Source organism: Melitaea cinxia, chromosome 26 (assembly GCF_905220565.1).
Source record: "Melitaea cinxia chromosome 26, ilMelCinx1.1, whole genome shotgun sequence".
In the NCBI taxonomy this organism is placed as follows: domain Eukaryota; kingdom Metazoa; phylum Arthropoda; class Insecta; order Lepidoptera; family Nymphalidae; genus Melitaea; species Melitaea cinxia.
This window is the reverse complement of record NC_059419.1, coordinates 10,272,155-10,288,177: the sequence shown is the minus strand read 5'-3', so window position 1 is coordinate 10,288,177 and position 16,023 is coordinate 10,272,155. Positions and strand designations below refer to the sequence as shown.

At 32.7% G+C, this 16,023-nt stretch overlaps 1 protein-coding gene across 1 annotated transcript; it reads left to right on the top strand.

Moving 5' to 3' along the window:
• Positions 1–290: 290 nt before the first annotated feature.
• LOC123666597 (mitochondrial import receptor subunit TOM40 homolog 1) lies at positions 291–8,660 on the top strand. The gene is made up of 8 exons (XM_045600699.1): positions 291–502; positions 1,493–1,560; positions 2,125–2,316; positions 3,023–3,154; positions 3,708–3,819; positions 6,084–6,160; positions 7,347–7,443; positions 8,425–8,660. The coding sequence occupies exons 1-8, from the start codon at positions 373–375 to the stop codon at positions 8,562–8,564; spliced, it is 948 nt and encodes a 315-aa protein (XP_045456655.1). The 5' UTR covers positions 291–372; the 3' UTR covers positions 8,565–8,660.
• Positions 8,661–16,023: the final 7,363 nt, after the last annotated feature.

Below are 16,023 nucleotides of genomic sequence, written 5' to 3'. Positions count from 1 at the left end.
TATGTCACAGTATTCACAGATTAATGATATTCTATCTGTAGTCTATGATATCGAGCCAATAATTCTTCAATAAGTTAAAACTTTAAATAATTTACACTGTCAAATATATAATTGCATTTTGTATAAAAAAAATATGCAAGTATCTCTATTAAGACCATTTCGGAAATTGTATGTTAATTTTTTTTTATATTCTTTTTCCACAATAACCAAATTGACCAATAGCGCTTAAACGGTTAAGGAAGGCTTGTCTATGATATATCATATTCTGTCAACTTACACCGATTGTCTTTTATTCTGCCGATTTATGTTCCGCGGCACATGTTCATCGATTTTCGTGGAAATTAGGAAAAGTAAAGCAAAAACCTTTACAAAATGGGCGCTATAGCAAGTAGATACCGTGTATCGAACACCGGACTTACTAGCACGGACGTGCAAAACATACAAAACGCTAACAAACGCGATAATCCTGGGACATTAGATGAATTGCATAAAAAGACCAAAGGTAAGCTTTACAACGGTTTAAATACTACGAATACATATAGAAAATATGTATTATTCTGAATAGTGTTCTCATAAAGTGTTATTGATACCAATTCATTCAGAAATAACGAAAAATATCTAAATAGGCTACCGATCAAAAGTTTGGTTAACTTGTGATGTAATACGCTCAGAGGCACAATTAACCGTCCTCTCATCTAAAATATGATATTGTTTTTTATGTTAACTTGCACTTTGAGTTCTAAGCGCAACTTTATAAGTGTTCTTGCAGGTACACCACCTGCAAGAAACAACAATCACATACGCTTCTTGTTTACCTTTGTTAGTTTTTATTCAACAATAACGAATTAAGTCGAAATTCGACATTTTGGCTGCACGTTCTGTAATAAGGATAACTTTATTACATGTAGTGTTGTGATACCATTTCTTATTATATTTATTAAAATCAAGGTGTTGGACTGCCGTGACTTCATTCACAACAAAACATGCCACGCAGGTGGAGCAGCCTGAGCTGTTGCACTTACGGACATTGGGCTTAACCAGTGTCGTATTGGTTGAATGCTTGTAAATCTACAAACCATTATTTAATACCCTATCCAGCTTTACAGACAGATGAGTTCTTACACAAGTCACAGTACAAGTACAAGTACAATGTCATGAAAAGTCGCAGAAGGTGTGTGTGATGTGTGTGTGCAGTATGTGTTTTTAATTTTGCGGTATAAATATCGTGATCATTAATCGAAATAAAATATAGCCTATATTTTAGCTGAACATAATTACATATGTATCTGTGCAAAATTTCTTTAAAATTGGTCCAGTATTTTCTTAGAATAGCACGTACAAATACTGTGCCATGACATTTTTATATATATAGATATGTTGTGTGCAGGGTGTGCTGAAACAAATCTCTCGTATCGTTACAGATTTATATTTCAAAAATATATCTTTCATAGAACTGTACGTAATAAATTGTTAAATAAATAAATGCTTACAGATGTAATGCCAGTCAACTTCGAGGGTGGCAAACTTATGGTGAACAAAGGGATATCGAATCATTTTCAGGTAATTCAAATTAAATTTTTCTTTTTGTTGATCTTAAACTTCAATACACACAGCTTGACTTGGAGAGTAAGCAGGATTGCTTGACGAGAATGTTGAGAAAAGAGTGATCCGGTGAGATAAACAGAATAAGAGAGAGACGTGCGATCAAACGTTTTTTTTCTCACTCCCTCTCATAGCCAGTTACGTTTCATATATCTAAGACAGTGCAGGCCTATTGCTAAGGAAGTTTACTTCAGTCGTGTGGTTTAAAGTACTTTCTTCTTTTTATATTATTGTATTTTTCATCTTGTGTAAAAGTATGAGAAGACACCTAGTTATACGTCAGACGTTTGTATTTCTACAAGTATGTATAATATGATGTGTACTTGTCTTTACCATGCCTCAAAGCACTTTTAACCTAACATCAAAAATAAAAAATTCTAAAGTAAACTGTTCTTATGTGCTTCCTCATAATTTTTTAATGAAGATTCTTTTATTAAAAAAAATAAGAAAAAACTTCACACATTTGAGTTCTCAAGACTAGTTCTCTAGACTATAATTTACAAATAATTTTCTATCTTCCAGATGTCCCACACCCTGACAATGAGCTCAATGCAAAACGGATACAAGTTGGGAGCGACATACATTGGCACTAAACAAATATCTCCCACCGAGGCATTCCCAGTTGTCTTAGGTGACGTTGACCCCGCTGGAAACGTCAATTTCAATCTTATTCATCAATTGACAAATGAAATAAGGATCAAAGGTGCTGCTCAGGTATTGTGGTCTATTTTTATTAAAAATGTTTCATTAGTAATTGTAATATTAATATTTATACCTGACCCCGCAAACATTGTTTTGCCATATATGTTATTAACCCCCGCCCCCTTAAGCAACCCCTCCCCTAACTTAGAGGTATAAAAAATAAATGTTGGTCGAATCTCAGACCTACCCAATATGCACACAAAATTTCATAAAAAAATGGTCCAGCCGTTTCGGAGGAGCATGGTAAATAACATTGTGACAGGAGAATTTTATATATAAGATGATATTTAACTTGTTGAGCATTTTACGTTTCCGATATTTTACCACTACAAGGGAATTCTATTTATTTGTGGTTACGTGAGCTCTGTGTACTCCTAAGTAAATATCTCATTTTATATATAAATCGTAGTGTTTGTGACCATGAAGCATATAAAGACCACATTAAAAATTGATGTGCAAATTTAATCTTAACTTTATTAATGATCTTTATTGGAATCTTGACCCAGGCTTAAGTCAAAACAAAAATCAGTTTATTTCATAAATTACATAATGTTTTAAAAATGCCTCTCTTATTTATATTTTTTTACTGAACAATATTTTAATTTCCTAAACTACATGTTTTTGTAAAAAAAAAAACATCTGCTCTACCTATTTGTACTCTATTTACTGTGTAGTAAATAAATTTATTGATATTTAAATTCGTAATTAAATATTTCAGGTCCAAGAATGCAAGCTAACGGCAACACAAGGTACAATAGAGTACAAAGGTTCTGACTACACGCTGGCCCTGGCTGTTGGTAAACCTGACTTCAGTGAAAAGTCCTCTGTATTTGTAGGCCATTATTTACAGGTATGCAACATTTTTAGAGTTCTAAAAAAGGAATGTGCTTTAGAGCACACGACTGAAGTAAAACTTCTGTACAATAGGCCTGCACTGTGTCTTAGATTTACGAAACGTGGACTGGCTATGAGAGAAAGAGAGAAATAAAGCGTGTGCTCATACCTCTTTCTCTCTCCGTTCGCCTCGCCCGATCATATTTTTCGTAACAGTATCCTCACGCATTGACCAGCTTACTCCGCAAGTGAAGCGTATGTAAAGAAGTTTTACTTCAATAATAACACTTTTGTGTTACCCAAGTACACTTGGAGATGTGGAACATGTTATCAAAGGAAATAGTGACAGGGTAAAACATTAATCAATTCAAGAAAGATTATAAGCCATCCATTATTCACACGGGACTAGAAAGGCGAAATATCACAGAGGCGGAAAGATTTTTTTTTTTATTTAATCAGATTATGTAAAACCTGCATTGTAAAGATAAAATTCTGAAAATTGAAATATACTTTATAAAAAAATACAACAATCGAAACAAATAATTACATAAATTTTCTTAACCTTCCAGTCAGTAACCCCTCGTCTGGCACTTGGAGCTGAACTCGTGTATCAATCTAGTCCACGCATCGCGGGTGGTGAAATAGCCATCGCTTCCGGCGCAGCTAGATACACTATGGATGGTAATAATATTGAAATTAACGCTCATATACTATTTCTTATAGAACTAGGTTGGCAAACAAGTGTACGGCTCTCATGATGGTAAGCGATTACCGTAGCTAATAGACATCTGTAACATTCGCGAATTCGTCAGCGTATAATTTAATAAAAAAGTTATCGTTCAGTTCGCAGAGTTATAAAATAAATAAATTACTAAAATAAAAGTAGCCTAAATTACTCCTTACTACATCAGCTATCTGCCAGTCAAAGTCCCGTCAAAATCGGTCCAGCCGTGTCAGAGATTAGCCAGAACAAACAGACAGACAGACAAACATTGTAAAAATCTTATTTTGGTATGTACCGTGTATACATCCATATACATTTAGTAAGAAGTGGCTATTTTAATATTACAAACAGACACTCCAATTTTATTTATTTGTATAGACAGGACTACTTAATTTTAAAAACATCATAAACTGACTGTTTGATATTTGGTTATGTTTAATGAAACTCCGGTGTTGGACAAATATAACTTTATATTACTTAAGACCTCATTAAATAATTAGCTGACAAGACTGAGGACGTGTATCTGTTAAGTTTCCTGTGTCAGACGAGTAATGACAGTGACGTTTCACTTGTACATAGACTACCATTCATAACACTGACCTCGACTTTTTTTTAAATGTTGTTTTGATGTGTTTTTTGTTAACTTATGTTGGTATTTGTATAGTTTATGATATGTAATCTCACATAGCAAAAATTCCCAGTACTTAATTAAAAATGTTATAATGTCATATCTTGTTCTAGTAATCAAATGAATTCTTTGTTTGCTATATAAATTTATCTCAAGGCCAGTTTGCATGTGACTAGTAATTTAGCGAGTAATGAGTACATTTGTAATTAAATAATCACCCAATAGTTTTATGTATTTTAATTGAGTACACTATGTGATATTATGTATGTGTGTATTACTTGTTACTTGCCTGAAAAGAATAATAACAATAAATTTATTATACATTACTAAAAGACATAGACTTACTAGCTCATTGGCGCAGTTTGTAGTGGGAGTCTGCTCCGTGGTTTACGGGTTCGATTCCCGTCTGAGTCTGGGTTTAATATTTGTATTTATATATGTATGTAATGTGTAATATTTCTATGTAAATTCAAAAAAAAGTATATAGCTATATTAGTCGGCTGTTACCTATAACAACCATTAAGTTGCTTACCGTAAGAGAAGACGAATGTGTGTGTATTATTTAAAAAAAATTAAAAAAATTTGCAAGAAAACAAAAATGTATAAAAATCGGAGTTAACATCCGTCATGAATGACTAAATGTAATCAATGAATATACCAAGTCATTGGTGATGATAAAAAATTCTTTCAAGTACTGATGTACTCCCCCGCCCTTGTAACAGATGGTCACATTTTGAGACCCTCCTTACCTAGGTGTGACACTTTGTTGACCCTCTACCCTCCCCTTAACGCAGTGTTTCCCAAAGTGGGCGATAACGCCCCCTTGTGGGCGCTGCAGTACTAAAGGGGGCGGTAACCTAAAGCGGAGACCTAAAAAAGATTGCCGTTGTCTAGAGGCTTGGGGGGCGATTTGTAATCTAAAGTCTGTTCAACGAGAAGAGATACCAAACGTAAACAAAGCCCATCATTTTTTCGTAGCGACGACGGAACAAACAAAATATAGACTATCTCTTTCTATCTTGTTTGTTTGCTATCTGCTGCACGTCTCTCTGCAAGCTCTAACGATATTTTAACTGGCTTTGAAAACATTCGGATCGCGGGGTGGCCCTTGAAGGGTGGCTCCTGAAGCGCTCGGGATGATTTTTATATTTTAATAATTATTATTTAAGAAGTATCTAATCTTATATACATAATTATATTGAATTAAGTAATTATCAAAATATAAATATATTTCGCATTTAAAAAATTTTTGTAAGTAAAAAAAAGGTTACAAAACCCTGCATAGTTGAATGACCTCGCATTTTGTACACATTTTACATTTGGTATCTCGGCTTGTTGAATGCACTATATAAGGACTCTCGACTACAACTTGTGAACATCAACTAATATGCATTATAAGATTCCTCAAAGGGTGCATTATAAAATAATTAATTCTCTTAGTGGGCAGTAGACAAAATAAATTTGGGAACCCCTGCCTTAACGTGTGACGTAATTTATTTATTTATGGTCCCTTATTACATTATAGATGACTACTAATGTATTTAAATAAGTAAATTTTTAAGAAAAATAACTGAATATTTATTTTTATTTCAGATTCTGAAATATCAGCGACGCTCGGCGCGGCAAGCTTGCACGTCTGCTATTTCAAACAAGCGAGTGAACAATTACAGGTATACAAATATTTTCTGAATTTGTTAAACACTATTTGTTAGACACCACTATTTAGTACGGGTTTGTGAGGGCATATAAATATTTATGAAATATATATAAATTATATATATTTAGTTGTAGTTTTGATTTTTTTTTTTTTTTTTTTTTAAAGAACTGTTGTTTTATTTTGTTTTGAAAAATATTTTTTGAACCATTGAAAATATCTACGTTTTGAAATTTCAAATTGTATGAGTTAGGTAATCTTGTACGTATAGAATTCTGTGCATAGTTGGTGGAGCAGTTCGGGACATAAAATAAGGCAGTGTGTCTTGTGCGCCGTGAAGGGTTGTATATATATATGTGTGTAGTGATGAAGTGATGATATATATGTCGGTTGGTTACACTAGTTATTACAATTCCTTTTATATCACTTCAGCCCATCGCAGTCCACTGCTGAACATAGGCCTCCACAAGTTCTCCTCAAAAATGGCGTGTAGTTATGTGTGTTGCCCGTAGTCACTTTCAATTTTTATGGCCTTGATATCGTTCTGGTGTAGTAGTGTGTGTACCGTGTGGTCGCTCACAGACTGGCGATTGCGGGTTTGATTGCTGCTCAGGGTAGGTGTTTGTATTTGCAAAAATATTTCTTTCTGGTGTGGATGTCTGCCCACAGTGCCGTAGAGAGCATGTTACATTCTCCATTCCAGTCGTTATCATACACACATGATAGCTATTGTTACTCATAGTAAAGAATATATCCACCCGCAGTAGAGCAGCGTTGTGGATTAAGCTTTAATTAATCCTTCTCCTACATGGAGAAAGACCTATACCCACAAGTGGGAGGTTACAGGCTGAATTGTAACCCTCTGTTACTATTTGTCCTGTGCCCGGAAAAGATCTCTCTTTTAGGGATAGGGTTGATTTTGTTTATTTTATATATAGACCTGCATTTTTGTTTACAATAAAGAATATATTGTTTTGCGTTTCATCAATTGCATAATTTTGATAATTATCAGACATATAGTGATTAGTTAATCGACTCTTTTACCAGTAACCGGTGTTCATTTCACTGTCCCCTAGTCTTGACCATCCTCTAAAGGCAAATGTTTACCAATGAAATGTGTCCTCGAGAATGTGCTATGCTATATTTTGCAGTTACTAATGACTCTCCGAAATATTTATTAATGTTTTAATATAATTTTTCAGGTGGTAGCAGAAATAGACACGTCGTTCAGAGGGATGGAGTCGGTTGGTACGATCGGTTATCAAGTAACCATACCCAAAGCGGAGCTGGTCTTTAGAGGTAATGATATAACTTGTTTAATGTTATAAACTATTTTAAATAATGAGGTATATTTTAGGGAAGTTCTTTTTATATTTTAAAAATTAATTTTGACAACAAATAAATTTCACAAGCCTGAAAATTATTTATTCAAGTAGGCATCACAGCTCTTGAATCACCATTTATAAAGTAATTTTATTGTTTTGTTGACCCGCCTCAACTTGGCACGGTTTCAAAAACTATCAGTGTTCTACTATATTATGCATGTATTATACATATAAATCTTCCTCTGGAATTACTCTATATACGTAAGAAAACCGCATCAAAATCCTTTGCGTAGTTTTAAAGATCTAAGCATACAGACAGCGGAAAGCGACTTTGTTTTATACATAATATGTAATGATATTGCTGATTTGAAAGCGTTAGAAACTCAGCAGTTATACTTTTAAAAATTATTAATTTAGTGTATAACCATTTTAAATTCAGTCGTATGTTACAAATATTCCGTGACTTAATAAATTACAATACATTTTAAAAGTGTTCGTTCTATATTATCTATTTTATCATGTGTAATTGTATGTAGATAAGTTATTATATTTATATTGTTACATCTATGGAAGGAATGGAAGGGTTGGAAGGGGAAGAGTACCCTAAACCGAAGAGCATGTATGAAGGGAATAATGAAAGTGGACGAAGCGAAAGAAGTATGTAAGGATCGTAGCAAGTGAAAAGAAGTGGTCTCTGCCTACCCCTACGGGAAAGAGGCGTGATTATATGTATGTATGTATGTATGTGAACTCATGTGTTTTGCCCATAGTCACCACGCTGGGCAGGCGGGTTGGTGACCGCAGGGCTGGCTCATGACAACACATGAGTTCACGCATTTTTGGCGTGAACTTGTGGAGGCCTATGTCCAGCAGTGGACTGTATAGGCTGTAATGATGATGATGATGATGTATGTATGTTACATCTATATTTAATTGTATTATCTTTTTATTTCAGGTATGGTAGATTCCAACTGGAATATCGGAGCCGTGTTAGAAAAGAAACTCCAACCGTTGCCGTTTACATTTGCTTTGTCCGGAATGGCAAATCAAGCGAAACAGCAGTTCAAGTTTGGTTGCGGACTCATCATCGGTTAATAGTGTTTTGTGATTGTGGAGTGTTTGTGTCTAGTGATGTTGCATCGAGATAATGCTATTATTGTAAGTAACTATAGATTATAGACTCATGCACAATTTGTTTCAATTTACTCTGGCAATGACGTTAAATCCTTACCGTATACTAAAATATTTTTATTGTACGTCAATTGAAACGACAGCAAAGTAAAGTAATACAGAAAAAAGTATTACTATAATATAAAAGTAGGAATTAGTCCTTGTCAGTAAAACAGCAATCTCTTCTCGGGAACTTTATACCAGAAAGGTCAGTATGCAAAAGATCTTCATGTACTTGTAGACGAAGTTATAAATGATATGAAGAAATGATGGACATTGTAACGGTATATATATCAAACTATTGATAATATAACAAAATATTTTAAAGAATATTTCTTACACATTGTAATACATTTCTAAATAAACCTAATTATTTATATCAGATGATATGAGACACTCAAATAAAGCAATAATTTAATAATGTACCAAGAGAAATAATGAATGTCGTATTTTAATTTCAAAATAATCGTAAAGGTGTCCTTAAATGCTGATAGCACGAGAGAATGGCAATAAAAAATACAAAAAAAAAAATAGTAACATTTATGTAATTAAACATTTTATATTAAATATTAAACCTTTAAAAGCATAAACATTTATATACCAATATTTTAAATTAAGTTGCACTTTATACTTGCTGTTATGTATTAAAAAAAATTCAAAATTTAATTCCAAAGGCCTGTCGTATTGTTTTCTAATACAATTTATCCCAAAATTATATACTGGAGAAACAGACTCTAAGGGCCAGTTTTACCACCATCTGATATAATCTTAGTATTTTTTATATGGAAGGTAAATTTTAAAGCCTCTAAACATCACAAGCGTTAGCAAAAATTTGTCCTCCAATAAAAAAGACGGGATCATATTTCACATAATAACGGTCATTAAATTTTATGTAGATTTGTATTCAAATCTACTTCCAATACGAATCCAAAAACAATGCCAGTATCAACGTTACTATTTTTTACAGATAAAAATAACATTAATAAACTACCAAAGCAAAATGAAAATATAACGAATGTATCTATCGATTTGCAGCTTTCAAAATGTAAATTAACAGTTAAGTTATAACGTTAAAATGTTAACAATACATGTTATAAGAACTTGATAGTAGTGAATGATAAATTACTATTTGAACCAGAACGGCATTTATGGCAAGACACTAAGTATTTCATTTACCTTTGATTTTCCACCTCATTATGATTACATGTTTTTCTTATTGTATAATCATTAGATATACAAATATACAACATATTATTTAAATTGTCGTCCTATTCAACTGCGATCATCACATCACAGCAGCCTTTCGCAGTCCACTGCTGGACATAGGGCTCCATAAGTTCACGACAAAAATGGCGTGAACTCATGTGTTTTGCCCATAGTCACCACGCTGGGCAGGCGGGTTGGTGACCGCAGGGCTGGCTTTGTCGCACCGAAGACGCTGCTGCCCGTCCTCGGCCTGTGTATTTGAAAGCCGGCAGTTGAATGGTTATCTCGCCATCGGTCAGCTTTTTAAGTTTCAAGGTGGTAGTGGAACTGTGTTATCCCTTAGTCGCCTCTTACGACACCCATGAGAAGAGAGGGGGTGGCTATATTCTTTGATGCCGTAACCACACAGCACACTGTAACATTCATTGTGTGTACATACATTTAACTGTGATACAGACACGATATTATAAAGTATGCAACTTGCCCTAGCACTTTAATAATGTTTATTATTTATAAAATTACCGTAGTGTGTATGTTAGTGTCGTGTCAATGACCGAGTCTGAGTTTTAAGGTTGTTATTACAATTTCGGCTATCGTACGCCTCCTGTGTTTATATGGCTCTAAAGGGAAGGACCGTCAGTTTAATAACATGTTGTATAATATTTCTTGTAAGTAGTCTATACAAACTGTGTTCTAGGGTTATTGGAATATATTTAATATAGCTAAAAATTTAGAAAAATTACATAAGGCACGATAATAATCTCCTATAATTTCAATAATCATTTAACAATTTTAGAATATTAGTTTCATAAATGCAATAAAAATACCATGCTGTATAGTTCAATTTTATATAGTTTTAATATTGTAATTCATATACATGTTCTACAATGATTAGTATTCACTTGAAGATTCAGTCGAGCCTTATGTAGTTGTATTTAATTGTATCAATAACGCAGAACAAGGCCAAACATGTGAATTGATGTTATTTGTTTATCTTTAAATTAAAAGCAATATCGTTCTTTACATGCAAATTAGCAATCATGTTGCTATAGCTATTTAGGATGAATATCGAAACTAAAGTCTCGAGAGAAGAGTAGGTTGTAGACGGATATTGTGGAAATGATTCAAAATCAAGAAAGTAATTGTTTCCTGTATTCTAAAAACGTTTCGTTTTTAGTATAGGAACCAGGCCTAAGGGGTTGTCCACAAAATATGTTTTAAAATAGGAACCTGCCTTTAAGAGGATGCCTTTGTGTATTGAGATATGACAAGTGGAAGATTTTATTTATTATTTTTATTTATTTTATACTTTATTGTACACCACAAATATATTACAAACAAAGCATAAACATAGTTTCAGACAGTGAAGTACAATGGGCGGACTTATGGCTAATTAGCCATGTCTTCCAGACAACCCATTATTTATTGTATCTGCATATTAAAAAAGGATTAATTTTCATGTTGGCTAGAAGAGATCTCAGGTTGGCTGGGAAAGATCTCTCCTAGAGATAAGTCCACCGTTGCTAACTAAATTTGTATACAAATAACTGTAATTTTGTTTAAGTGCATTAAAGAATATATATATAATTTTTACTGAGTAAGCTATTATGAATTCATTTATGGGGTTAGGGCCCAGCTTTTGTGACGCAATATTATTAAGGGATAACTGAAAGTGTGACGGCGTGACAAAAGAGGGGTCCAAAATAGTCAAATCTGGTGAGACATATTTAATGAACGGCCCCTAACTCTTATTTCTAATTTGTAAACATTTATATAACTGTTGTCATTATTCTAGACATACCCATTGTATTATTCAAAGGTCCTTTAAAGTCGTTGTCAATATGTTTACGTCCCTGACAAAGCGAAAAATAATTGTGTGTGTGTGTGTGTATGTGTAGATAGGGTGGACTGTATATAGCCTGTTGTTACATTGTTTATGTTAATAGAGTTATGTTAATTAAATCAAATTGCCTTTTATTTTCGTACTAAAATGTATGATGGAATTTGAATGCCTCCGTTGTAATAAAATTAAAGATATTATAGAAGTGTGTATTTTATTTATTTTCTGAAAGAAAATTAAAAAAAAAACCTTCACTTTCTACGACGTCCACTGGGACGATATCCTGTATCGGGGTTCTATAAATAATCATTTTTCAGTGAGATTGGACAGTAGAAAATATATTTGCCAAAATTTGGAGCAGCCCGACTGGGTAACTTAAGTTTAGACCTTACAGAAGATCACAGCTAAATAACACTACTCTCAAAGCAGTGTTGTGGTGAGGTGTAGGAGCGGCAACGCGCTTGCAATGGCTTCTGGAGTTAGAGGCGTCTATAGGCTACGGTTACCCCTTAAAATTAGGTAAAGCATAAGCTTGTTTGCAGATTTAATCGTGTTAATCTTTGAAGAGACAAAATAATCAGCCCTTCCTTAATCACAAGCTAATGATTATTGATTAATTGATTTATTTATTTTTTATTTTTATTTTATTTTAGTGATATATCCACAGGCTTATTATGCCCGTGCTTTTGTTATTTCATATATATAGGTATATCTTTTTTTTTTAACATGCATCGGTATAATCACCGATTGATTAATTGATATAACTAATTAATAGCTTAATTTGCATAAATTATCTCATGCTTATTCCGCCAACCCACATTGGAGCAGCGTGTCGGATTAGGTTTTAGGTTTAGGTTTAAAGAACTTTATTTCTCATAAGAATTTAACATTCACTTAAAATGAGATACAATGACATTTTTATACATTTGCAAGAGAACAGTTTTAACATCTGGGCCGTTGGAAGGCTTTCTTATTTACTATAGTGAGGATATAATATGATTTTTTAGTTTGGTTTTAAATATGTTCATATTATCACATAGTTTTATTACATCTGGTAGTTTATTAAACAGCTGTACTCCCTCAAACAGAATTGTTTTTTTACCATAATTAGTTCTTACATTATCAATATGTAGTTTATATTTGTTTCTTAAATTCGAAATATGCGATCTCTCATAAATACTCATTTCCGACTGCACGGAACCTGATTTAATTTTTTTGATTAGAATGCATGTATTGTATATGTAAAGTTGTGATATATTCATTATTTTTGTGTTATTATAAAGTTGTGTCGTTGGAGTAAAATAGTGATAGTTATATAGAATTTTGATTATCCTATTTTGTATTCTTTGTAAAGTATTTAAATTTGAAGTAGTAGCGGATCCCCAAACCAGTATTAGATATTCTAAATGTGATTTTACTAATGAATTATACAAAATGTTTCGGATTCTTTTTGGTAGACAAGTGGAGATCCTGTTGATTGCTCCTAATATTGATTATAACTTTGTTTTAATATGGTTAATATGTATCTTGAAATTTTGTCGTCTAACCATAAGCCAAGGTATTTTTCATGATGAGAGCGCTGTAGTATATCGTTATCGTTTGTAGAAAATAATAAATGAAGTTTTAGCTGTATTGATTGTTAGTAAATTGTGTTTTAGCCATTCATTTATCAAATTGAGATCATTTTGTGCATTGATTATAATTTCATGAATAGATTTATGGAAGTAAAAAAGACAAGTGTCGTCTGCATATAGTGTAAGGTGGCCAGTCAATCCTATCTTTTCTATGTTGTTTATATAAACTAAAAATAATAAAGGTCGCAAAATAGATCCTTGAGGGACACCGTACATGACATTTTGGGAAGCACTAGAAAAGTTATTAATTTTAACTACTTGCTGTCTTTTTGTTAGATATGACTTAAACATCGCTAACGCAGTACCGGTTACGCCAATGTTACATAATTTGGATAAAAGCTTTTGATGACTTACTGTGTCAAAGGCCTTTTTTAAGTCAATAAAGATACCTAATGCAATGTTCTTTTTATCAATGTTAGTTTTAATTTTAGTAATTAAGTCTACAACAGCTGAGAGTACTCGACTTTGGGCGGAATCCATATTGACGTTTGCTTAAAAACTGTTTTTCAGACAAGTACGCATTTAAACGATTATATAAAATACGCTCAAATATTTTCGACATAACTGGCAAAACAGATATTGGCCTGTAATTACTTGGATTAGATCGGCATCCAGATTTAAATATAGGACTGACCTTTGCGATCTTGAGTGTATCGGGATAAACTCCTTGTGCAAGACATACATTTATACAATTTGTAAGTCTTACAAGTATTATACTTTTAAGACATTTAATTGCTTTTGTGCTAATTCCATCCAATCCCGTGCTTGTATTACAGTCTAGTTTATCAATAATTTTAGAAACTTCATCTGTACTACAAGGTGTAAAGTTTGATAATGTAATGTTATGCGTGTAACTATCTTCATACATGAAAATGTTCTCTGTACTTTCATGGTATGGTTGCGGTATTTTAGAAGCTAGCTCCGTGCCAATTGACGAGAAAAAAGTATTAAAAAGATCACATATTTCGTTACCGTCGGAAATAATTCCTGAATCTGACATCAGTTTGGGAGGATCAAAGCTATCCTTAATCTTATTAAATATTATTAAGATTAAGCTCTGATTCTTCTACATGGGGAAATAGACCTATGCCCAACAATGAGATATTACAGGCTGAAGTGTAGCGTTATCTCAGGCTTATTATAAAATATCGTACTGAAACTATTATGCTGAAGTTTATACAATTTTTTTTCTTAGGGCCTATTTTATTGGTTATGGATAATGCTATTTGACGGTTAACGGTATCCAATAGGTAGTAAACCGACAGTCCTAGATGCATATTGAAAATAGAATAAAAACAATGATGCAAAAATGTAAGCAGTACTTGTAAATGGCAAAAAAGTAAATTTTTAAATTAATAAGTATTAAAATAAAAGCAAAATTAAATATCTATCTATCTAATTCTATATTTTTAAATCATTAAGAAGAATATATTTTGTATATTTCAGAAGGGAATGATATTAATTGGGATTATGGATAAAGGTTAGGAGATAAGATATCGAATAATTAGATGAAGACCGTTAAAAGAAAACATCAGGTTTAGTTTAAAAATAACGTAAGTTTATTACATGTAATTAAATAAAAAATATTCTATAAACTTTTTATTCTGTTACATGTATAACTGATTTTACATCTGCGTCAATAGAAATTCTTATCCGATCCAATTAGTTGATTTGGTACGCTATCATTAGTTTTACAATGAATAAATGATTTTGAACACTAGTGGTGCGACGAACATCGACGAAACATTTTTAATCGATATTTAGTAAGTCACATCACTATTGCTTTGGCTAACATTTTCAAATGTAATCTCAATCGTATTTTTGACATTTCAATGACGTTTACAAACAATAAAAAAGTCAACTTGTAAAATTACGCCTCAATCCATAGGAAGTCCATTTGAAAATCTTTGCCTCAACGCCATACATATATTAATCGATGCCAAGGACGATACACCTAGATGTGGAGCGGCTGAGCCGAACACTTGAAAAGCTTGAAAAATACTACCAAAAAATCTTCGAAATTAAAACGAGAAATATCCATCAACCCATCTTCTATACAACTAAGAAATTTAACTTTTTTTATCTCCTTATACCAAAATATATTATTATGGCTTGAGTTATCATTTTGAAGATACATAATATATGTCTATATTAATAATATAATTTTTTTTTCGTGTTATATTCTATACGTAACCTAGACTTAACTACTAGAAGCCGGTTCCAATATTCGAAAAACGACTCGTTTTACTTAAGAAGATGTTATAAATTATACGGTTCGTTGGCAAATCGTTTTCTGGATATAGAAACCGGACTTAAGACGATTGCAACACTTTCAGGATCGCAAAATGTCATATTTAGAGATCTGTGTCATATTCGCTTTTGTAATGTTCTTCGTGACAAATACCTTAGCCGGTTACATTCGAAGACATATTCCAAAGAACATTACAAACAAGTCCGAAAACTTATTGGCAGGACAAAAGGCGTTGCCGAGTCATCGATAAAGCTCCATAGACAAAATACTTTTTTTTTTTTTTAAGAAACGCCATTTTTGTATAATGACCTCCTTCGTCTCGCTGCGTCTTTAATTTTGTTTTTTTTTTTTGTTTTTTAAATCATATGTTTTTAAACTTTCACCGTCACTATGAACGCTTTTGATACTAAGGGACGTACCGCGATAATTATTTTGAAACTCTAAACGCCACGG